The sequence below is a fragment of the Elephas maximus genome, chromosome 12 (genome assembly GCF_024166365.1).
Source record: "Elephas maximus indicus isolate mEleMax1 chromosome 12, mEleMax1 primary haplotype, whole genome shotgun sequence".
NCBI lineage: Eukaryota > Metazoa > Chordata > Mammalia > Proboscidea > Elephantidae > Elephas > Elephas maximus.
This window is the reverse complement of record NC_064830.1, coordinates 88,962,598-88,984,101: the sequence shown is the minus strand read 5'-3', so window position 1 is coordinate 88,984,101 and position 21,504 is coordinate 88,962,598. Positions and strand designations below refer to the sequence as shown.

The 21,504-nt window shown below is 50.0% G+C and overlaps 2 protein-coding genes across 4 annotated transcripts; one reads left to right on the top strand and one right to left on the bottom strand.

Moving 5' to 3' along the window:
* Window position 1: 1 nt before the first annotated feature.
* Window positions 2-7,114, bottom strand: APOBR (apolipoprotein B receptor). 2 transcript variants are annotated; one of them, XM_049903796.1, is made up of 4 exons: window positions 7,026-7,114; window positions 1,327-4,344; window positions 976-1,241; window positions 2-887 (listed from the first exon to the last, which is right to left on the bottom strand). In XM_049903796.1, exons 2-4 carry the CDS (start codon window positions 4,312-4,314, stop codon window positions 818-820), a joined length of 3,324 nt encoding a protein of 1,107 aa, XP_049759753.1. In that variant the 5' UTR covers window positions 4,315-4,344; window positions 7,026-7,114; the 3' UTR covers window positions 2-817. The 2 variants fall into 2 exon arrangements, with proteins under 2 accessions (XP_049759753.1, XP_049759752.1); XM_049903795.1 differs by lacking the exon at window positions 7,026-7,114 and adding an exon at window positions 4,687-4,976.
* CLN3 (CLN3 lysosomal/endosomal transmembrane protein, battenin) lies at window positions 7,076-17,207 on the top strand. 2 transcript variants are annotated; one of them, XM_049903797.1, is made up of 15 exons: window positions 7,076-7,157; window positions 7,329-7,407; window positions 9,027-9,123; window positions 9,915-9,980; window positions 10,394-10,473; window positions 10,614-10,699; window positions 11,168-11,240; window positions 11,948-12,091; window positions 12,907-13,019; window positions 13,688-13,734; window positions 13,814-13,882; window positions 13,977-14,032; window positions 14,154-14,247; window positions 16,562-16,702; window positions 16,802-17,207. In XM_049903797.1, exons 1-15 carry the CDS (start codon window positions 7,112-7,114, stop codon window positions 16,919-16,921), a joined length of 1,311 nt encoding a protein of 436 aa, XP_049759754.1. In that variant the 5' UTR covers window positions 7,076-7,111; the 3' UTR covers window positions 16,922-17,207. The 2 variants fall into 2 exon arrangements, with proteins under 2 accessions (XP_049759754.1, XP_049759755.1); XM_049903798.1 differs by lacking the exon at window positions 16,802-17,207 and adding an exon at window positions 16,199-16,268 and having other exon boundaries at window positions 16,562-16,648.
* Window positions 17,208-21,504: the final 4,297 nt, after the last annotated feature.

Sequence of the window (21,504 nt, the reverse complement as noted above, 5' to 3'; positions counted from 1 at the left end):
AGATATTTATTTCTTAGATATTTATTTATTGTTCAGGGAGAGGATGGTTTATTTATTGTTTCAGGGCCTGCTGGTCCTCCTTGGGCTGGGCCACTGTGCTGGGTGCCTAATAAAGCACTCTTGCTCCTCTCTCTGCCTCGACTTCTTTTCAGAGAAGGGACCCAAAGGGCAAGAAGGCCTGGAATGGAGTCTACAGCCTCTGGCTACCCTGGACTCCTCTCTGCTCCTACATGTTTGGGGTCCCCCATTCTGGCTTGCTTAGCTCGTGGTTTCCATAATAACCAGCAGGATTCTGAGGCTGAGCTACCATTTTGGAAGCCCAAGACAGCTGGTCTGCTATCCATCAACCTTTGATTCTAAGTGGTGTTCCTCAGACCCTCCAAAACCCCTTCCCCATGGGCTGGGTCCCTCTCCGGAGGTTTATTGCACCTACATAGCTCTGTGTGGGTGTGGGGGGTGGGGCAGAGGGAGAGTCAGAGAGGAGAGGGCTGTGGGGATAATTGTCCCTGTCTCTTCCAAGTCTTTTCAAACCTCCAGACAGCTGAGACAGACTGGGGAAGTAATCAGGGCAGGAACCGTGAGAAGTAGCCCCAGTGGGGTAGGTGGTCCACCAGCCTGCACTGGAGAATCAGCCTCTTTAAGTTCAAGGTCCTTAGGGACATCTGGTTTTGTCAGCTCCACGAACAACACAACAAGAAACTGAGGCCTAGAGTGTGGAAAGGTTGTCTCTAGGTTGCAGAGGGAGCTGGCAGGAGCAGGGCCCACCAGGGCCTTCTGATGGCATTCAGGGCCTGTCTCCCAGGATCTCAGATCCCAGTCACTGGGGCTTCGGCTGGCCCAGTCGGGCTTGCAGTTCCTGCATCATGCCAGAGTGTGCAAGGCCAAACCTGGAGATGGAAGACAGGCCCATGGGAGCTGGACCTCGGGTCCACAGCCTCCTCCCTATCCCAGTCCAGTCACCTTACCCTTGCCTACCCGTGTCCCAGGGGCCTTTTTCTGGCTGGCACTGGGGTCCCTTCAGGCTTTGGAGGGCTTGGTTCTGGGGGTTCCACTGACTGGAGAAGTCTCTGCTGGGGGGCTGACAGGTCTGCCTCCGGTGGTGGGCTGGGGGGCTCCTCCTGTGGTGCAGGTGCAGGGGTCCGACGGAAAGAGGGCCGGGAGCGGCGCTGTGAGGAGCTGCGGGAGAGAAGTACACGGCTCCGCGGGACAGAGACATCCAGGCGGGACCCAGGAAGCAGGGCCTGCGGGGAAGGGGACACAGAGTATTGTCGGCCTGGCTTCAAGATTCTGCTCTGTCTGGTCCTGGACCCTGCCCAGAGTCCTCACCTCATTCCAGCTGCTGCAAGCATGCTCTCTGGCACTTCCTGTGGTCTCTGCAGCCTCTGCTGCCTCATGTAGCTTGGGCTCAGCCTTTGGAGGGTCTTGGATTGTTGGCTGTTCCTTCTGGCCCTTTACATCCTCCAGGCCTTCTGGATGAGCCTCCTCAGCCTCGTTGGCCTCCCCAGCCTCCTGGGCTTCTCCTGCTTCCTCAGCTTCCCCAGCCTCCTCGGCCTCCCCAGCCTCCTCAGCCTTCTTGGCTTCCCTGGCCTCCCCAGCTTCCCCTGCCTCCTCAGCCTCTTTGGCTTCCCCAGGCTTCCCAGGCTCCTCAGGTTCGGTGATGTCCTCAGCTTCCCCAGCTTCCTTGGCTTCCCTGGCCTCCTTGCCTTTCCTGGCTTCCTTGGCTTCCCCGGCCTCCTCAGCCTCTGGCCTGTGGCCTCCAGCCACCTCAACATCCTCCAAATCAAGGGGCCTTTGTGCCCCTCCCTCAGGGTCCCCACGTTGCCCCTCACTGTCTACCCTCTGCTCCATTGCTTCCCACACCCCAACCTCTGTTCTCTCCACTGTCTGCTCTCCTGGGAGCCCCTCAGCCTCCCCCATGGCCACAGTCCCCTCTGCTGTCACCACATGAGAGCCTGAGGTAAAGTGATCCATCTTCCAGCTTCCTTCTGCCACTGCAGATTCCCCAACCTCAGACTCTCCCTCCTTGGCCTCAAAAGCCTCTGCTTGGTGACCTCTGCCAGTCACCCCCACCTTTGCCGAGCTCTCCAGGCTGAACTCCTGCCCACCTCTGACCTCTCCCTCTGCAGCCTCCCCATGCTGGGCCTCAGGCAGCTCCCCATCTCCTCCAGCCTCCTCTCTCTCCTCTGAGTCCCACCCTCTCTTGAACTCCCTCTCCCAGGTATTCCCAGCCTCCTCTTCTGGCCCTTCCTCCACCCCGGTCTCTTTTACACCCTGGGCTGCCTTATCTTCCACAATCTTTGTAGCCAAAGAAATTCTGGTCTGCACGTCCTCGCTGTCCTGGAGGTTCAGCGCCACCTCCTCCAGCCTCCATTCTCTCCCAGGTGCTCTGTCTGTTCCCCACGGTACCACAACCTCTACCTCCACATCCTTGGCTTCTGAATCTTCCAGTGACTGGCCTGCCCATGCTCCTGCCCCTCGGCTCCCACCTGGCTCCCGATTCTCTGCTTCCAGGGCCTCGTTCTCCTCTGTCCCACGCCCAGTGTCCTTTGCTTTCTTCCATTCCCTATCTGCCTCTGCAATTGCCAGTAGTTCAGACTCTTGGCCTCTTTCGGCCTCAGCCTCCAGAGCCTGGCCTCCTGCAGCCTCCTCCCCAGCCTCCTCAGCATCTGCTTTCTCCTGGCTATTTCCTGCCTCCACATCCCTTCTCCTCTGGTTTCTCCAGGCTTCTCCCTCAGAGACATGGATATCAGGCTGTACATTCTCTAAGTACCTGGAATCTTCCTCCAGTTTCCCTTCTGTTTCCTCTTTGCTCAAGGCTGGAGCTCTCCAGAGTTCTTCCTTAACCCCCTGTCCTCCCTCAGGTTTCTTTGTTGGGGACTGGGCCCCTAGCATCAGCTCAGGTTCCTGGCCTTCAGTTAGTTCACATTCAAGGCCTCCCCACCCCACCCTCAGTGCTTCTCCGCCTGTCTGAGCCTCCTTCTCACTCTCCTGCCCTGTGAACACCTTCTCAGACCTGGCCTCTGGGGTTGTCTCTAAGTCAGCATCACCTTGAGCCCCTTTTGCCTCTTTGTCCTGGGGCAACTGGACCTCTGCGGCCCAGCCACTCCCTTTCTCTTCCTTGGCCTCCTCTGCCTGTACGACCTCCTCCAGCCTGGCCTGATCAGCCCTAATCTCTGAGTCTTGCCTCCCCTTACCCTCTTTCCTGCTCTGGTCAGCCTGGTCCTCAAAGCCTTCCTCTACCTCCTCCTCTGACCCCAGGGCTCCTGCAGCCTCCCTCCCTGCCGCCTGACCCCCAGCCCCTTCTTCCACTCTCTCAGCTCCCAGGGCCTGGGTCTGCCTGGGGAAAAGGCTCTCTTCAACCTCTCTCTTCTCATCCACCTCTTCCTCCCAGTCTCCCCTGGAGGCCTCATCTAGGGCCCAGATACTCTCAGTACCCTCTGGGGTCCTTTCTCCAGGGACTGCCCCAAATTCTGTCTCCCTGACTGCTGGATGGTCAGCCTTTTCCCTGCCTGAGGTTGTCCAGGCCTCCTCACTACCTGAGGTTGCTCTGACCTCCTCCCTGCCTGAGGTCACCCAGACCTCGGGCTCTGTCCCTGGGCCCTGTGGCTCCTGGGCCCCTGTGATTTGGTCACCCCTCACCACTACCACCACCTCTTCTTCGCTCTCAGGCCCTCTGGCCTCAGGCGCCTGGGTCTCCTCTGCAACTGCCTCTTTGACCGCCTGCTCTGCCTCCTTGCCATCCTTTGCTTCGTTTTGCCACCCAACACCAGCCTTCCCCTCAGGCTCCCTGTGCTGGGTCCATCCTGACTCCTCCCCTTCGGCCACCTCTGGCTCTCTTGCCCTGACCTCTTCCTCCTCCTCCACCTGTTCCCAGGTTCTCAGTCTCTCCTCTGTGTTCACTTCCTGCTCACCAGGCTCCTGCCTCTCCTGGGCTTGGCAGCTCCTGTCTCTGCCAACCACAGACCCCGCCTGAGACTTCTCAGCCTCTGAGGGGGCACTCAGCTCCTGGCACCTGGCAACCTTGGCTGCTTCCCAGGCCCCAGTGTCCTGTCTGCCTGCTTGGGACCCATGGGAGCTGCCTCCTCCCCAACCCCAGGTCTGTTCTGCAGCTATACTTTCCTCCTGGTGTCTTCCGACCTCTGCAGGCCCACTCAGCCCTCCATTCCCCTCCTTTCTGCTGCCTCCAAGGTGCTCCAGGGCCTCCTGAGCTTCCTCCTTCTCCGCAGCCCTCTTTGGCCTCCCTGTATCCACCTCCCCTAGTTCCTTGGCTGCCTGAGCCTCTCTCCCTTCTGCAGTGGGGACCTCATCTCCCATGAGGTACGAGACAAAGGTGCTGAAGGAATCCTAGAAGAAAAGGGGGAAGGGGAAAGGGCTTTGAGGTAAGGCCCAGTCTCTCCCTAGGGGCCTTGGCCCAGAGGAGGAGTGGCAGAGACGTCCTGGATAAGGGAGAAGGGTTCTGGGATCTGGGGGAGAGGGAAGACAGCGTGTGCAGAAGGAAGAAGAAAAGGCCTAGGTATGTGGATGTGTTTGTGGAGGTGGGGGGATTATACCCAGAAAAAACTGGACTAGAAGGCTGCCTGATCTGGGGAAGGAATCTCCAGTACAGGGAGAGGCGCAAAGGGGAAGGGAAGGTGTAGGCCCCAGGGAGCAGAGTGAAAGTCTCTGGCATCTCTTTGCCCTTCTCACCAGTGCCCCCCTCAAGGCCTGATGCAGCCCAGGGAGGTGTAGCCGAAGGAAGTCCATCCTGTCTGTCTCTGTCCTGAGAGTCGACAATGACCGTCCCCACACACTAAGACAAGCCAGTCTTTCTTGAGGCGCAAGACACTTCCTCTTCCCCTGTCTCTTCCTGACGCATCTTCACCCCAGGCTCTGCCCTCTTCTTCCCCAATACCCACGGGTAGCCTCCACCCCAGGCTGGGAAATGGGTATGCATCATACAGGGAATTCAGGTGCACATTTGGAGCTAAGGAGCAAGGGCGAGGCCAGAAAGAGAAAAAAAAAAAAAAAGGGAGCAGGAGGATCTCAGAATTGGGGACGGGGAGGGGGCATGTGGCAGCTGCAGCTCAAGTGACTCAGGTCTTATATTCACACCTCAGCCATTTCCGCCTCCCCCCAAGCCACAGCCACTCTATGAGAGGAAGCTGGGGTTTGTGGTTCCTGTTTTGCCCAGGGACAGGAGTGGGAGTGAGGAGGGGGCTCTGAGCCTGGTGAGAAGGCAGGCTGGCTTCTCATTTTGGGATGAGCCAGAATCCACTCGACTGCAACGAGTTTGGTTTTGGGTAACGGTGAAAAAGGGTTTGTATCGGTGGCTCCATCTGTGGTCATTCTTGCGAAAGAGAATTTGGCTAAACTTTGTATTGTGCTTATTTGTGCCTGCCTCCCACTCTCCTGTGAGTTCCTTGAGAGCAGGAACCATGTAAGAAACTGCCGAATTTTTAGAGACTTGCATGAGTAGTAACCCGTTGCTGGAGAGTTGATTCTGACTCATAGCGACCCTATAGGATAGAACAGAACTCCACCATTGAATTTCCAAGAAGCAACTGGTGGATTCGAACTGCCGACCTTCTGGTTAACAGCCGAGCTCTTAAACATTGTGCTTGAGTAGTAGGAGCCCATTTTTCATTGGTTGAGTGAGCTGGGAAGCACACCAAAGGGGGCACATTTTAAAGACCACTCAAGACCTGGTGGTGGCACAGAGCTGGTGGAGGTGGCTGGACACAGGCTGCTGGAAGCCCATAGCAGAGATCCGCAGGGGAGGGACTCGACTAAGAGAACTCAGGAGGCTGCCTTGGCAGCCACCTAGAGGAAAGTTGAATAAAAGAATCACTCCATATTTGAGAATATGTGAAGTGATCTCCCACCTCCACCCGCAGCCCCATTCTTTTGTGAAATTAGAAGAATTCGATAAGATTACAGAATCTGAATATTAGGCCTTAGAATCATCTGGTCTAGGTACACCGAAGCAAGCAGGAATCCCGCAGCAGCCCTCACAATGGCTCCCTGTGGCTAAAGCTTTATATCTTACTGTTGAAAGGCTTTCTAAGGTCACCTTTAGAAGCTTGTATGATTGTCGGTAACTTTTCTTTTTTGTACCTGTTTTCTCATTTGTGATTATTGATTCTAGGGTCTTTTGAAAAACGGGGTCCCTTAACGCCTAGAATACTGCAAATAGATAATTTATCAAATCTCTTAGGCGAGTATTTATTTTCGGTTCCTGAAACGATTTGTTTGCACCACGCGTCTGCCAGTTGCCATACTGTCCACAATGGCTGCAACAATGGGCTCAAACATAAGGACGACTGTGAGGCTCTGTTGTACATAGGGTCGCTATGAATCGGAACCAACTCAAGGGCACCTGACAAGAACAATAACAACAAAACGATTTGTAAGGGCAACAGATAGGAAGGCAAACGAATGACCTGAAACTGGCCGTCTTCGTTTTTGGCAAAATAGTCCTGTCTGAAATTAGTAGGCAGATGGCCATATTTGTTTCTGGCAAGAGAGGGCCGCGAGACAGCACAGGACGCTGCCCACAGCCATGACTAGTGCTGGCAGGGTACTGTCAGGGCCCCGGCCGCCGCTAACTTTACGTCACGGCTCTGCTTGCCGGCTCTTCTTGCTGACCCTAAAAAAAAACCCTACCCGCTCCAAATTAAAATCTGTGGTTCCAGAGTTCTCCCAGCTCCTCCCATTCCCATGCCCCGAAGCTGGGGAAGGCCTAAAGCGGAGACAGAGGGAGGACCCGGAAGTGGAGAAGACCTCCCAGCACGTGATGGGGCCCGCCGGTGCTGTCACGTGACCCGCCAACCTGCGGCTCCTTGCTGCGGAACGCTCAGCTGCTCTTAAAGGTACAGGCTGCAGGGCTCCAAGCTTTAGAAGGGGCAGAGGTGGAGTCCGACGGGTAGGACGTGGTGGGCGAGAAGGGGCGGGAGTTGGAGTCCGGGCTGTGCGGGATGGATTGTCCGGCGCGAGTGCACCGGAGTGGTCGGAGCTGGGCCCGGCCATGGGGCGTTGATCCTTCTCACCTGTCACAGACGGCTGTCTGCCTGGTTGAAGCCAACTCTGAGCTCTCGCTGATCTTGGCCCCTTCGGGGGACTCGAACTTGCTGCCATGGCTTGCTGTGCGGGCTCGTGGCGGCGCCTTTCGGATTCCGAGGGTGAGTATTCCGGCCCGCCTTCAGGGGACTGACAGCCTCTGTCCTGAGACCTACCTGACGGACTTGGAACCTGGCTCGGCCCCGGCAAGGGGCGGGGCGGGGGACGCCCTGTAGGGCCGTCGTGCACCTTCGAGCAGAGTCGGGGTCATGTTCTTCTTCTCTCTCCCCCAGGGGAGGAGAGTACCCGCAAACGCCGGTCCCCTCTCTTGGACCAGCACGGCGCCTTTTGGAGGAACGCCCTGGGTTTCTGGTGAGTGGTCTCAAGAGTTCAGCAAAAGTGAAGATGGGATGGGAAAAGAAAAGGGACGGGAAGAGGACAGCACAGGAAGGAAGCGGGGAAAAGGATTGGGCTTCGAAAAAGGAGTGGAATCCACAAATATTTATTGAACTACCTGTTTTGCCGGGATACTGCCTGCGGATTCCCCAAAGTTCACTCATTTATTTACTTACCACCTTTGTGTTTTGGCCAGATCCTCATACCAGGTGTAGGATTATTTGTTTATCCTCCAACCAATTCACCCTTCAAAAAATTTTAAATACGCTTGTTTTTAAGAAGTCTTTAAATCATTACTCTAAATGGGAAGCCAATGCTTTACTAATACACGTTTAAATAAATACATCATTACTAAAGATTTTTTTTCAAAGGTCATCCTTCTAACTCTGAAAACCATTCAAGTACTGCCCCTTGGGAAATACTTCTAGCATTAACCGAAACAGCAAGGATTTTGGTGGCAGATTGTGTTGGAAGTGGCTAGATGACTTTCCATGTGAGAATTTCTAAGAGTCACTTAACTTCTCAGAGCCTCAGTTTCCCTGATAGTAAAATGGGAAGAGTAGTAGTACTACTTCACAGACTTGTGAAAATAACATTTATGAAATCCCTGGCCCTGTGCCCAGTTTTCTTCCCGTCACTAAGCATATGTAGCTCTGGGAGATGAGATTGTTGTTGTTGTTAGGTGCCATCCAGTCGGTTCCAACTTCTAGGGACCCTGTGTACCACAGAATCAAACACTGCCCCGCCCCACGCCATCCTTACAATCGTTGTTATGCTTGAGCCCATTGTTGCAGCCACTGTGTCAATCCATCTCATTGAGGGTCTTCCTCTTTTGCACTGACCCTGTACTTTACTGAGCATGATGTCCTTCTCCAGGGACTGATCCCTCCTGACAACATGTCCAAAGTATGTAAGATGCAGTCTCGCCATCCTTGCTTCTAAGGAGCATTCTGGTTGTACTTCTTCCAAGACAGATTTGTCTGTTCTTTTGGCAGTCCGTGGTATATTCAGTATTCTTTGCCAACACCACAATTCACAGGCATCAGGTTTTTTTTGGTCTTCCGTATTCATTGTCCGGCAGAGATGAGATTAAGCAAACAAAATCCCTCAAGGATCATAAAGGGCTTCTGTGTTATCTTGTTGTGATCCTTACACAGCACTGTGAGGTAGCCAGGAGAAGAATGTGTATCCCCATTTTACACATGAGTAGACGGAGAACATTCAAGTAGGAAGTGTAGACTTGGGACCTGAACATATTTCTTTGGGTTTCAAGCCTTGGGAATCTTTCTCCTGTACCACAGTGCATCAGAAGCAGTGGGTTAGTGGATGAGAAATGCCTAGGATTGAATCATAGTGAGAACTCAGAGGAGAGAGTGATCAAGGAAACCTTCCTGGGAGAGATCTCAGAGCTTGGATGTGAACACATGTCTGGGATCTTAAGGCCCATGTTTCTAACCCCAACACGGAATGGAAATGGGATCTGGTGATGTGGGGTTAAAAAGGGGGAGCTGATTGAAGGCACAGGTAAGGGGGAGGTTTTGTGCTAGGGCTATGGTAGACTTAAAGGAGACTAAGGACTCTCCTGCTCACTCCAGGCTCCTGGGCCTTTGCAACAACTTTTCTTACGTGGTGATGCTCAGTGCTGCCCATGACATCCTCAGACACCAGAGGGCGCCTGGGAACCAGAGCCATGTAAGTGTTGCCCTGTCTACCACCACCACCATGTCTGGCCCGTATGGGAAGATGATGGACTCACCCTGGGGCAAAGACCCCCTTGAAAAACTCAATAGGGTGGCCAAGAAGTAGGGCAGAGGAGCTAAAGTTCTCATTCTCCTAGACCCTCAGGGTAGGCAGGGTCTTCAAGAGATCACTTAGTATGGGGTTTGCAAACTCAAATGTTGGCTGGGTTGGATTATGGTCTACGGTAGAGTGTTGCAGCCATGGCACTGTTGAGATTTTGGGCTGGATCTCTGTTGTGAAGGGCTGTCCTGTGCATTGTGAGATGCAGCATCCCTGGCAGCTACCCACTAGATGCCAGTAGTCACTTCCACCCCTGAGTTGTGACAACCAAGAATGTCTCTAGACGTTTATAGTTAAATGTTCCCTGAAGGGTAAAACTGTCCCTGGTTAAGAACTGCTCGTCTGTGGTGAACTGGAAGGCACACGCCCCATCCAAGGGGAGCAGACACCACCTTGCTGACCCAAGATCAGATTCTGGAAATTCAGATTTTTATATGAGAGCTCCTGCATGTATTGCCAAACAAAGTCTGTTTGTAGGGCCATCTTTGGCCTGTGGGCCATTAGTTTCAGACTTCTGTGGTTCCCCTCCCACTATTGTGCAGATAGAAAAACTGAGGTCTTATGAAGCCATTGCTGACGTAAAGCCACCCTTCAAGTCATAGCAAAGCTGGGACTGCAGCCAGATCCTGTTTGTGTACCCTCTTGCCTCCCTGAGTAATGAAGATTTTCTTCTCTTCCATCAGGTGGACCCAACACCTGTCCCCCACAATGGCTCATCTCGTTTTGACTGCAACTCTGTCTCCACAGCTGTGAGTGCCACCTCGTCCTCCCGTGACCCAGGCCCTCTGGTTCTATAGGCCTCACTCCCAACTGTTTGGCACCAAGTCAGGACTGTTATGATTAGGATAATTAAAACAACCATTTACTGAGCCCTTTTTGCATATAGCATATATTAGTTCATTTAATACACACAGTAGTCCGGTGGGCCAGGCACTGTCATCATCCCCATTTTCCAGATGAGGAAACTGAGGCTCCGAGAATGTAAGTGCCTTGAAAAACAACAAAGGACTGGCAGAGCTGGAGCTTAAACCCAGATCTGTCCAACTCTAGAGCCTATATTTGTAGCAAGTCTGATTGGCTGGTTCCTTGCTTTCCTCAGCAACTTGGTTGGGAGGGATGTTCCTAGGACAGCCTGGAGTCTCATTCTGTTCTCCTGTCCCAGGCGGTGCTCCTGGCAGACATCCTCCCCACCCTCCTCATCAAATTGCTGGCTCCTTTTGGCCTTCATTTGCTGCCTTACAGGTCTGAGCGGGGGTGGCGGGAGGAAGGGCAGGTGGGTTCTGAGAGTGGGAGGCTGGGAGGGTGAAGGAGGTGGCAGCAGGGCTGGGGTACTGGGCGCAGAGGCCTGCCTTTCCTCATTCCCTTCCCCTTCTCACTCTCAGCCCTCGAGTTCTCGTCAGTGGCATTAGCGCTGCTGGAAGCTTCATCCTGGTTGCCTTTTCTCATTCCGTGGAGACCAGCCTATGTGGTGAGTGTGAAGTTCCGTGTTGGCTGTGGGGCCCAGAGAAACCTCAACAGAGCATTTGGGGTAGGGAGAATCTCCCTAATTTCCCAGATGAAAAAGGATTATTTTTGTAACCCTGAGAAGGGCTGTTTCCTGGTAGGCTGTCATGAGCAGGAGATGAGGGCAACTTGGAGGGGGGGGTGATGCTGAAGACGGAAGGACATGGAGGGCTTGGATGGGGTCTGAGATGAGAAGAGTTGCCACAACGCTGTGCTGGGGGTGGAAGAGACATGAAGGGTTTGATCACCGGGAGTCAGGAAGTACCGTTTTCCAAGAGAAGACATGGTGGAGGAGGTGGTTGGCTCCACTGCAGGTCTGGAGCCTAGCCTTTCTCCTGAACTGAGCAGAGGAGGCTGTGGTCAAACACCTTAGGGGACTGGGGTAGTCGGGGACAGGCTAGGTGTGGCCACCTCCGTGCTTGTCTTCCCGCAGGTGTGGTCTTGGCCAGCATCTCGTCAGGCCTGGGGGAGATCACCTTCCTCTCACTTACCTCCTTCTACCCCAGGTAAGTGAGCAGAGTGGGTGGTGAGAGGGGAGGATGCTCACTGCTGACCTGGAAACATTTTTTTTTTTTTTTTAATTGTGTTTTAAGTGAAAGTTCACAAGTGAAGTCAGTCTCTCGTACAAAAACTTATACACACCTTCCTGTGTACTCCTAGCTGCTCTCACCCTAATGAGATAGCACACTCTTCCTCTCCACCCTGTATTCCCCGTGTCCATTCAACCAGCTCCTGTCCCCCTCTGCCTTCTCATATCGCCTCCAGACAGGAGCTGCCCACATAGTCTAATGTGTCTACTTGAGCCAAGAAGCTCACTCCTCACCAGTATCATTTTCTATCTTATAGTTTAGTCCAATATGTGTTTGAAGAGTTGGCTTCAGGAATGATTCCAGTTTTGGGCTAAAAGGAGGTCCAGGGACCTTGACTCCTGAGGCCCTCTAGTCATAGACTATTAAGTCTGATCTTTCTATGAGCATTTGAGGTCTTCGTTCCACTGTTTTCCTGCTCCTTCAGGGATTCTCTGTTATGTTCCCTGTCAGGATAGTCATCGGTTGTAGCCAGGCACCATCTAGTTCTTCTGGTCTCAGGCTGATGTAGTCTCTGGTTTATGTGCCCTTTCTGTCTCTTGGGGTCATGTTTACCTTGTGTCTTTGTTCTTCACTGTCCTTTGCTGGCCTGGATCCTTCTGAATGCCCCTGTGTTCTCTTCCCAGGGCTGTGATCTCCTGGTGGTCCTCAGGGACTGGGGGAGCAGGGCTGCTGGGGGCATTGTCCTACCTGGGCCTCACCCAGGCTGGCCTTTCCCCACAGCACACCCTGCTGTCTATGCTGGGTATCCCCGCCCTCCTGCTGGCCAGGTGAGCTGCTCTGGGCTGGGATGAAGGTAGAGAGGGTCACGATCCCAGTCTTCAGATACCTGCAGCCTTGTTTTGAGGGGATGTGGGTTCTGGACTCCAGTAGGCCTCGGTTTGATTTCTAATGTTGCTTATTAGCTGCGTGGCATTGGGTAAGTTACTTCACCTCTCTGATCCTCAGTTTTCTCATATCGCAAATGATGACAGTTGTCCTTAGTTCTTCGTGAGGTGACGTGTGTGAAGCACCCAGCACAGCATGGTTCCCAAGATGATTTCTGGTGGTATAAGGGTGGACTTTATGAAATCTGTGTGTATTTTCACATGTATTCGCCTGTGGCTCCCCAGGTTATTGCTTAGGACAAGGCCATATTGAGAAAGTGAGTCAGTTTGAAGTAAAATATTAAGTAAAGAATATCACATACAGGACGCGTGTGGATTTGGCCGTTGCCATGAAGGGAAAACATAGTGACTACAACTTGGGAAATTCTGCCCTAGCAGGGAGAGCACATGACATAAGGTAGCTAGGACAACCTGTGGAGTAACAATTACAAGAAAACGGAGCTGACTCCAGGAGTTACAATGAGGGTTAATAGGTAGAAGCAACAAGGAAACAAATTTCGGCTCCAAAGAAGGAAAATTTTTTCCACAATTGGTGTTCTCTAACACAGGATAGGGTGTTTGAGAGGTAGTGAGCGCTCTGTTTTCAGAAGTGTACAACTGGGGGGCCACCCTGAGAGGGAGAGGACTAGATGGCCTCTGAGGGCCTTGCCAGCCCAACACAGGCTCTTTGACCCTGTTTTCATTCTCCCCACTCTTAGCTATTTCTTCTCGCTCACGTCCCCGGCACCCCAGAACCCTGGAGGGGAAGAAGAGGCAGAGACGGCAGCTCGGCAGCCCCTGATGAGCCCTGAAGCCCCAGAATCAAAGCCAGGTCGGAGACCCAGGAGTCCCAGGCCCTCAGCGAGGTCACTCTGGGTTTTAGTCTTTTCCTCTCTACAATGAGCACAGTCAAGAGAGGTGGGGTTGGTGTGCTGGCTGTGGTGAGAGCCAAGTGCATTCATTTATTCCACACATGCTCACTGAGCACGTAGTACGTGCCAGACATTCTGAACAGTGGTGACAAAGACAGATGAGGAAATGAGGCAGATTCACAAACACATCAATAAATCAGGAACAAGTTATCTTCCTATGCTGATCAGTGCCTGAAGAACCTAAAACGGTGATGTGATAGAAAATGACAGATGGGGGAGAAATGGAGAGGGATTCTAATTAAGGAAAGTGGCCCGTGAAGGTCTTTTTGACGAGGTAACATTTGGGCTGAAACTCGAACAACAAGGAGTCAGCCTGTGGACAGCTGGGTGAAAAGGTTCCAGGCAGCGGGAATAGCAGGTGCAAAGGCCCTGAGGTAGGAATGAGCTTGGATGTTCAAGAACAGAAAGAAGGGGCCAGTGTGGCTGGCTGGGGTGCACAAATGTACAGCTGTCGAGAGCTATCCAGGTGCCGTGAGGTCTCACCTGGTTTATGCTTGTTCACTGGCACCCCTTTGCTTAGCCCTTGATGTGCCAAGCTCACCTACCCTTCCCTGCCTATCCCCTGCAGACTCTGGCTCCAGTCTCTCCCTTCAGGAAAGGTGGACAGTGTTCAAGGTACGCATGGTGGCTGTGGTATGTCCCCTGTGGGCAGTGCCCATCTCCCAACCTTCCCCTGATGTCTTCTGACTCCCAGAGCCTGCTACCACACATCATCCCCTTGGTCCTGGTTTACTTTGCCGAGTATTTCATCAATCAGGGACTGGTGAGTGAGGAGTGCTGGATGGGGGAGGGAAGTACTGATTGGGATGGGAACTCACACATCTCCGATCCCCTTCCCCATCTGGTCTTTGCTGAAGTTTGAGCTCCTCTTCTTCCGGAACACGACCCTGAGTCATGCTGAGCAGTACCGCTGGTGAGAGGGTGAGGGTGGATGGCAGGACAGACATCGGGCTGGGAGGGCCCCTTGGTGATGGGCTGCCCTGTTAGTCAGCATCAGGAGGAGTCTCCTCCTACCCCCTGCCCCCCTCCCTCAGGTACCAGATGCTGTACCAGGCTGGCGTCTTTGTCTCTCGCTCTTCTCTCCGCTGCTGTCACATCCGCCACACGTGGATTCTGGCCCTGCTGCAGGTACTGAACCCCTGCCCTCACTCCCATCCTGCCTTGGCTCCCAGCTTCCCCAGAGTCTGCTGTCTTCCTTCTTCCCTCCCTCTCTCCCTCAGCAGGAAGCTGATTGTACTGGGAACAGGAGCCGGCAGAGCTCCTTGTAAAATGGATGGCCTCAGGAGCCAGACAAACCCATGCAAATCCCAGCTTCTGTACTTAGTAGCTGTGTGACTTACGCAGCTCTCTGAACTCCTTTGAGCCTAAATTTCATTATCTGTAAGTTAGAGGTGGCCAACGTCTACATTTCAGTGTAGATAAGAATGAAAAAAAAAAGAGCCCACTGCCATTGAGCCAATTCCCAACTCATAGTGACCCTATAGGACAGGGTAGAACTGCCCCATAGAGTTTCCAAGAAGCGCCTGGTGAATTTGAACTGCTGACCTTTTGGTTAGCAGCCGTAGCTCTTACCCACTATGCCACCAGGGTTTCCTAGATAAGAATAGAGATGAGAAAAATGAAAGATTAAGATTTTGAGCTTTGTTTTAATCAGTTAGGAACACACATTTAATGTTTATTTGCACAAGCTTCGTGTAAAGAGGTGGCTTTCAAATGTTTCCAACTATAAGAAAATGTCCTTTTATTCTGGATGGTTAATTATAATAGAATTGAGGATGAGGCCACGGGTTATTTATCTCTAGGCTGGTGAGCAAATTCAACTACTCAAGGCAAACAGCAGTCTACAGCTTTAAGTCAGCAAACAGTTCCCTACAATAGTCTAACAGATGTCCTCTCACAAAGCCAGGATTCATTGTTTCAAGGTTACGATCTATATCCCCTGAAGGTAACTATTAAACCTTTAACTGTTACAGGAAGGTCCTTTGCCCTTTTTAAATAAACTCTAGGACTCAATTCTACAAGGTACAGGATCAGTATAGATTCCACTTAAATGTTATGGCAACAGCGTGTACACCTTTACTAACCTTCTTCCTTACTTATCCAGGAGGCAATGCCAGCCCAGGGCTTTGTGCTCCCCAAAGCCCCAGATTGTTGTGTCAACAATTCTCAACTCAGGATCCTTCCTAATCGTGCCACTGAAACTTGTAGCTTATGGCTTTAGATATTATTTGAGCCAAGACTACTTTGTAGAATTAGGGGCTTATCATCATTTATTTCCATTATGGAAAGTGTCTGGCCTTATGCTACACACAGAAGTGTTTGCAGTGTTTCTGAAAGTATGGGTCACCACCTATGGTGTTGGTATGACCAGGGTTTCTTTTATTTTAACACAGAACTCTGGATCCACTTCAGGCTTACTGAGCTAGAACCTCTGAGGGGGAGGCCCACAGGTGCATTTTTCACAAGCCTTAAAAAACTCCCCAGGTGACTCTTAAGTACATAAAGGGTGTGAGCCACTGGGTGGTAGCCTGTGCACCTCCGAAGAGGCAATGCAGTGTGCTCAGCTGGGGTAGAGGGATCCCTCTGAGGGATTGGGGCACAGAGGAGCGGTATGTTGGGGTGAGGTTCGGGGAGGCCTCCTGAAAGAGATGGGAACACCTAAGCCTAGGTTTTTCAGCCTTGCTACTAATGATGTTTAGGGCTGGATCATTCTTTGTTGGGGGGCTGTCCTGTGCAGTGTAGGACATTTAGGAACATCCCTAGCCTTACCCACTAGATGCCAGTACTACCCCACCTCCCCAGCCCTGGCAACCAAGAATGTTGCCAAAAACAAACCAAACCCTTGCCATCAAGTAAATTCCAACTCAGTGACCCTATAGGACAGAGTAGAACTGCCTCATAGGGTTTCCAAGGAGCACCTGGTAGATTTGAACTGTCGACCTTTTGATTAGCAGCCGGAGCTCTTAAAAATGTTACCAGGCATTGCCAAATGTCCCCTGGGCGGCAGAATCGCCCTGGTAGGGAACCGTGGACCGAATGGTAGACTCATTTGGTAAAATGGGGGAAAATTCTCTTCAAGGAGCCCTTGGGAGGAGGAAGTGGGATCACAGGAGTTGTGAGTGGTCCTGACCAAAGCTGAAATACGAAAGGTAACTAGGAGATCCCAAGTGAGGGAACGTGGAATAGCATTCCAGGCAGTGGGAATGACACAAGAGAGGCAAGGGGCAGTGGGTACAAGTTGTTGGGGAGTGGGGTGGGGAGGAGGCCTGGTTGGGTCAGATCCCAGGCTCTGCTAGGCCAGGCTGGTGTTGGGATTTTATCTAAGCCTGTCACCCCTCACTAGTGTCTCCCAGAACCAGGGGCCACTGGCTGGGATGTCTAGCCTCCCTCCCTGCCTCTGTCTGGTCCCAGCCTCAACCTTCCCCTCTGCCTTTGCCCACAGTGCTTCAACCTGGGCTTCCTGATGGCAGACGTGTGGTTCAGCTTCCTGCCAAGCATCTACCTCATCTTTCTGATCGTTGTGTATGAGGGGCTCCTGGGGGGTGCAGCCTACGTGAACACCTTCCACAACATTGCCCTGGAGGTCAGGACCAGCCGAGCTAGGGCTGTGGGGGCCTTTCTGGGGAAGTCCGGGGCAGGGACCTCAGGACCGAAGCCTGACCCCTGCTTCCCTCTTCCCCAGACCAGGGATGAGCACCGGGAATTTGCCATGGCAACTGCCTGTATCTCCGACACCTTGGGGATCTCCTTGTCAGGGGCCCTGGCCTTGCCTCTGCATGACTTTCTCTGCCACCTCTCCTGACACCCCAGCTCCTTGGGACTCCAGACATACTGACCTGTGGGCAGGTGGGCAGGGTGGACACCCAGGCCCACATCCCAGAGCACATCAGTGAACTCTGCCTTGGGACTTCCCTGCAGGGCTGGGATGTAAAGAAGTGCTAAGGCCCTCTTCCGAGAGTGTGGGGCAACTGAGGGCTGGCATTTCCTCCCACCCCCAAGCTGGTCTCGGGGAGTTTCTTATTGGCATTACATCCTCCGAATAAATGCCCATTTTATCAGTTGACTCCTAGTGTCATTTTTGATCTGAAAAAAATTTTTGTTACAAAAATTCAAGTCCACTTTAGAGTATATGTGTATATTTGTTGTTGTGAGGTGCCGTCAAGTCAGTTCCAACTCATAGAGACCCTGTGTAGAGCAGAATGAAACACCGCCCAGTCCTGTGCCATCATTGCTATGTTTGAGCCCATTGTTGCACCCACTGTGTCAATCCATCTCATTGAAGGTCTTCCTTTTTTTTTTTTGCTGACCCTCTACTTTACCAGGCGTGATGTCTTTCTCCAGGCCTGGTCCCTCCTGATAACATGACCAAAGTGTGTGAAATGAGGTCTCACCATCCTTGCTTCTAAGGAGCATTCTGGCTGTACTTCCAAGGCAGACTTATTTATTCTTCTGAAAGTCCATGGTGTATTCAATATTCTTCACCAACGTCATAATTCAAAGGCTTCAGTTCTTCATCGTTCTTCATTGTCCAGCTTCTGCATGCATGTGGGGCATTGAAAATACCATAGCTTGGGTCAGACACACATTAGTCCTCAAAGTGACACCTTTGCTTTTCAGTGCTTTTTGCAACAAGTTTGCCCAATGCAGTGAGTTGTTTGATTTCTTGGCTGCTGCTTCCATGGGCGTTGATTGTGGATCCAAATAAAAAGAAATCCTTAACAACTTCAGTATTTTCTCTGTTTATCATGATATTGCATATTGGTCCAGTTGTGAGCATTTTTTGTTTTCTTTATATTGACGTGTAATCTGTACTGAAGGTGTAGTCTTTGATCGTCATTACTAAGTGCTTCAAATCCTCTTCCCTTTCCGCAAGCAAGGTTGTGTCATCTGCATATCACAGGTTGTTAATGAGTCTTCCACCAATCCTGGTGCCACATTTTTCTTCATATAGTCCAGCTTTTCAGATTATTTGCTTAGCATACAGATTAAGTACAGTGAAAGGATACAACCCTGACACACACCTTTCCTGATTTTAAACCACACAGTCTCCCGTTCCGTTAGCACGACTGCTTCTTGGTCTATGTACAGGCTCCTCAAGAACACAAGAGTCCTGCAATTCCCATTCTTGGCACTGTCATCCATAATTTGTTATGATCCACAAGTTGAATGCCTTTGCATAGTCAATAAAACATAAATATCTTTCTGGTATTCTGTGTTTCAGCCAAGATCCATCTGAAATCAATAATGAAATCCCTCATTCCACATCCTCTTCTGGATCTGATTTGAATTTCTGGCAGTTACCTTTTGATTTACTGCTGCAACTGTTTTTGAATAATCTTCAGCAAAATTTTACTTGCATGTGATATTAATAATACTATTTGATAATTTACCCATTCTTTTGGATCACCGTTTTTTGGAATGGGCACAAATATGGATCTTTTCCAGTCGATCGGCCAAGTAGCTGTCTTCCAAATTTCTTGGCATAGGCAAGTAAGCGCTTCCAGTGCTGCATCTGTTTGTTGAAACACCTCAACTGGTATTCTGTCAATTCCTGGAGCTTTGTTTTTTGCCATGTTTTCAGCGCAGCTTGGACTTTGTCCTTCAATACCATTGACTCTTGATCATATGCTACCTCCTGAAATGGTTGAACATCAACCAGTTCTTTTTGGTGCACTGTCTCTATTTCTTCCGTCTTCTTTTGATGCCTCTAGCATCATTCAGTACTTTGCCCACAGAATCCTTCATAATTACAACTCGAGGCTTGAATTTTTTCCTTAGTTCCTTCAGCTTGAGAAATTCTGAGCATGTTCTTCGCTTTTGATTTTCTAATTCTACGTCTTTGCATATTTTGTTATAATACTTTGTCTTTTCAAGCCACCCTTTGAAATCTGTTCAGCTTTCACCTCATCATTTCTTCCATTTACATTAGCTACTCATGTTCAAGAGTAAGTTTCAGAGTCTCTTCTGACATTCATTTTGGTCTTTTCTTTCTTTCCTGTCTTTTAAATGACCTTTTGCTTTCATCATGTATGATATCCTTGATGTCATTCCACAACTCGTGTAGTCTTCAGTCATTAATGTTCAATGCATCAAATCTATTCTTGAGATGGTCTCCAAATTCAGGTGGGATATACTCAAGGTTGTATTTTGGTTCTTGTAGACTTGTTTTAATTTTCTTCATCTTCAACTCAAGCTCGTATACGAGCAATTGATGATCTGTTCCACAGTCTGGCACTGGCCTTGTTCTGACTGATGATATTGAGCTTGTCCATCGTCTCTCTCCACAGATGTAGTCGAGTTGACTCCTGTGTTACCCATTCAGTGAGGTCCATGTATATAGTCACTGTTTACGTTGTTGAAGAAAGGCTTTTGCAATAAAGAAGTCGTTGGTCTTGCAAAATTCTACCATGCGATCTCTGGCATCCTTTCTCTCACCAAGGTTATATTTTCCAACTACAGACCCTTCTTCTTTGTTTCCAATTTTTGCATTCCAATCCCGGTAGTTATCAATGTATCTTGATTGCATGTTTGGTCAATTTCAGAGTGCAGAAATTGGTAAAAGTCTCAATTTCTTCATTTTTGGCATTAGTGGTTGTTGCGTAAACTTGAATAACAGTCGTATTAACTGGTCATCCTTGCAGGCATATGGATATCATCCTATCACTGACAGCATTGTACTTCACAATAGATTTTGAAATGTCCTTTTTGACAATGAAAGCAACATCATTCCTCTTCAATTTGTCATTCTCGGTATAGACCATGTGATTTTCTGATTCAAAATGACCAATACCAGTCCATTTCAGCTCACTAATGCCTAAGACATCGATCTTTATGTGTTCCATTTAATTTTTGATGACTTCCAATTCTTCCAGATTCATACTTCATATGTTCCACATTTCAATTATTAATGGATATATGCAGCTGTTTCTTCTCATTTCGAGTTGTGCCACATTAGCAGTTGAAGGCCCAGAAAGCTTTACTTCATTCACATATTAAAGTCAACTCTACTTTGAGATGCAGCTTTTCCCCAGTCATATTTTGACTGCCTTCCAACCTGAGGGGCTCGTCTTCTGGCATTATATCAGACAACGTTCTGCTGCTACTAATAAGGTTTTCACTGGCCAATTCTTTTCGGAAGTAGACCAGAAGCTCCTTCTTCCTAGTCTGTCTTAGTCTGGAATCTGTCTACCATGGGTGACCCTGGTGTTATATGAAATACTGGTTGCATAGCTTCCAGCATCACAGCAACACGTAAGCCACCACTGACAGACTCGCGGTGGTGTTTCACACTAAGTCTTCAAAATCCAAGGTATAGTTAGAACACATCTCAATTTAGATGCTAAATTTTCATTGCAAATACTTGATCCATATTTAGATTTTATAAAGTTTGCTATTGCAAATGTAGTTTCACATACTCAGGTTTTTCCAAACGTTCTCAGAAGTTTCCCGATATTTAAATCAACCATCAGTTTTAATTTTAACTAATTATAATAAAATTATTTACATCCTCAGTAGGACTGTCCACATATCAAGCTCTAAAAAGCCACATTGGCTGGTGGCTGCCATATTGGACAGTGCAGGTCTATAACTATGGTAACAAGTAACCACCAGAATTGGTTTTAAACTTGAAACAAGTCACCTTAATGAACATGCTTCTGAAAGCCAATCCATCAATGATAGCTTATACTTTAAACATCAGCCAAGCATGAGATGGGCATATTTGTGTTTATTTCTGCATTCTCTATGCTGTTCCATTGATCTATATGTCTACCTCTCTGCCAATACCATAGTCTCAATTACTGTAGCTATATGGTAAGGTTTAGCATTGGGTAGAGTGGCTGCTCCCGCTTTATTCTTTTTTGAAATTGTTTCAGCTATTCTAGGTTCTTTACCTTTCCACATAATTTTTATTTTATTTTATTTTTTATTGGGCTTTAGAGTGAGGCAGGAGATCATTCTTCATTGTCCCGTTGCAGCCTCAGTATTAGGCAGGCATGGTTTTGGGGGTAGCACTTTCTCAGTGGCCCTTCCTCTCTTCCCTGTGGCAGCCTAGAGTCTTTTTTTTAAATTGTACTTTTAGATGAAGGTTTACAGAGCAAATTAGTCTCTCATTAAACAATACACATATTGTTCTATGAAATCGGTTGCCAACCCCACAACATGTCAACACTCTCCCCTTCTCGAACTTGAATTTCCCATTACCAACTTGCCTGTCCCCTCCTGCCTTCTCAGCCTTGCCCCTGGGCTGATGTGCCCATTTATTCTCATTTTGTTTAATGGCCCTGTCTAATCTTTGGCTTAAGGGTGAACCTCAAGAATGACTTCAGTACTCAGTTAAAAGGGTGTCCGACATTTTTTAATGATGTGGAGAAACAAATGACCAAC

Excerpts from the sequence above, each read along its gene's own strand:
- APOBR (XM_049903795.1), bottom strand. The coding sequence starts at position 4,743 with ATGGACTTCCTTCGGCTACACCTCCCTGGGCTGCATCAGGCCTTGAGG. Across the intron at positions 4,345-4,686 it reads AGGCCTTGAGGGGGGCACTG|GATTCCTTCAGCACCTTTGT; the intron begins GTGAGAAGGGCA and ends CTTTTCTTCTAG. Across the intron at positions 1,242-1,326 it reads CTTGCAGCAGCTGGAATGAG|GCCCTGCTTCCTGGGTCCCG; the intron begins GTGAGGACTCTG and ends CCTTCCCCGCAG.
- CLN3 (XM_049903797.1), top strand. The coding sequence starts at position 7,112 with ATGGCTTGCTGTGCGGGCTCGTGGCGGCGCCTTTCGGATTCCGAGG. Across the intron at positions 9,981-10,393 it reads GCAACTCTGTCTCCACAGCT|GCGGTGCTCCTGGCAGACAT; the intron begins GTGAGTGCCACC and ends CTCCTGTCCCAG. Across the intron at positions 16,703-16,801 it reads TCCACAACATTGCCCTGGAG|ACCAGGGATGAGCACCGGGA; the intron begins GTCAGGACCAGC and ends CCTCTTCCCCAG.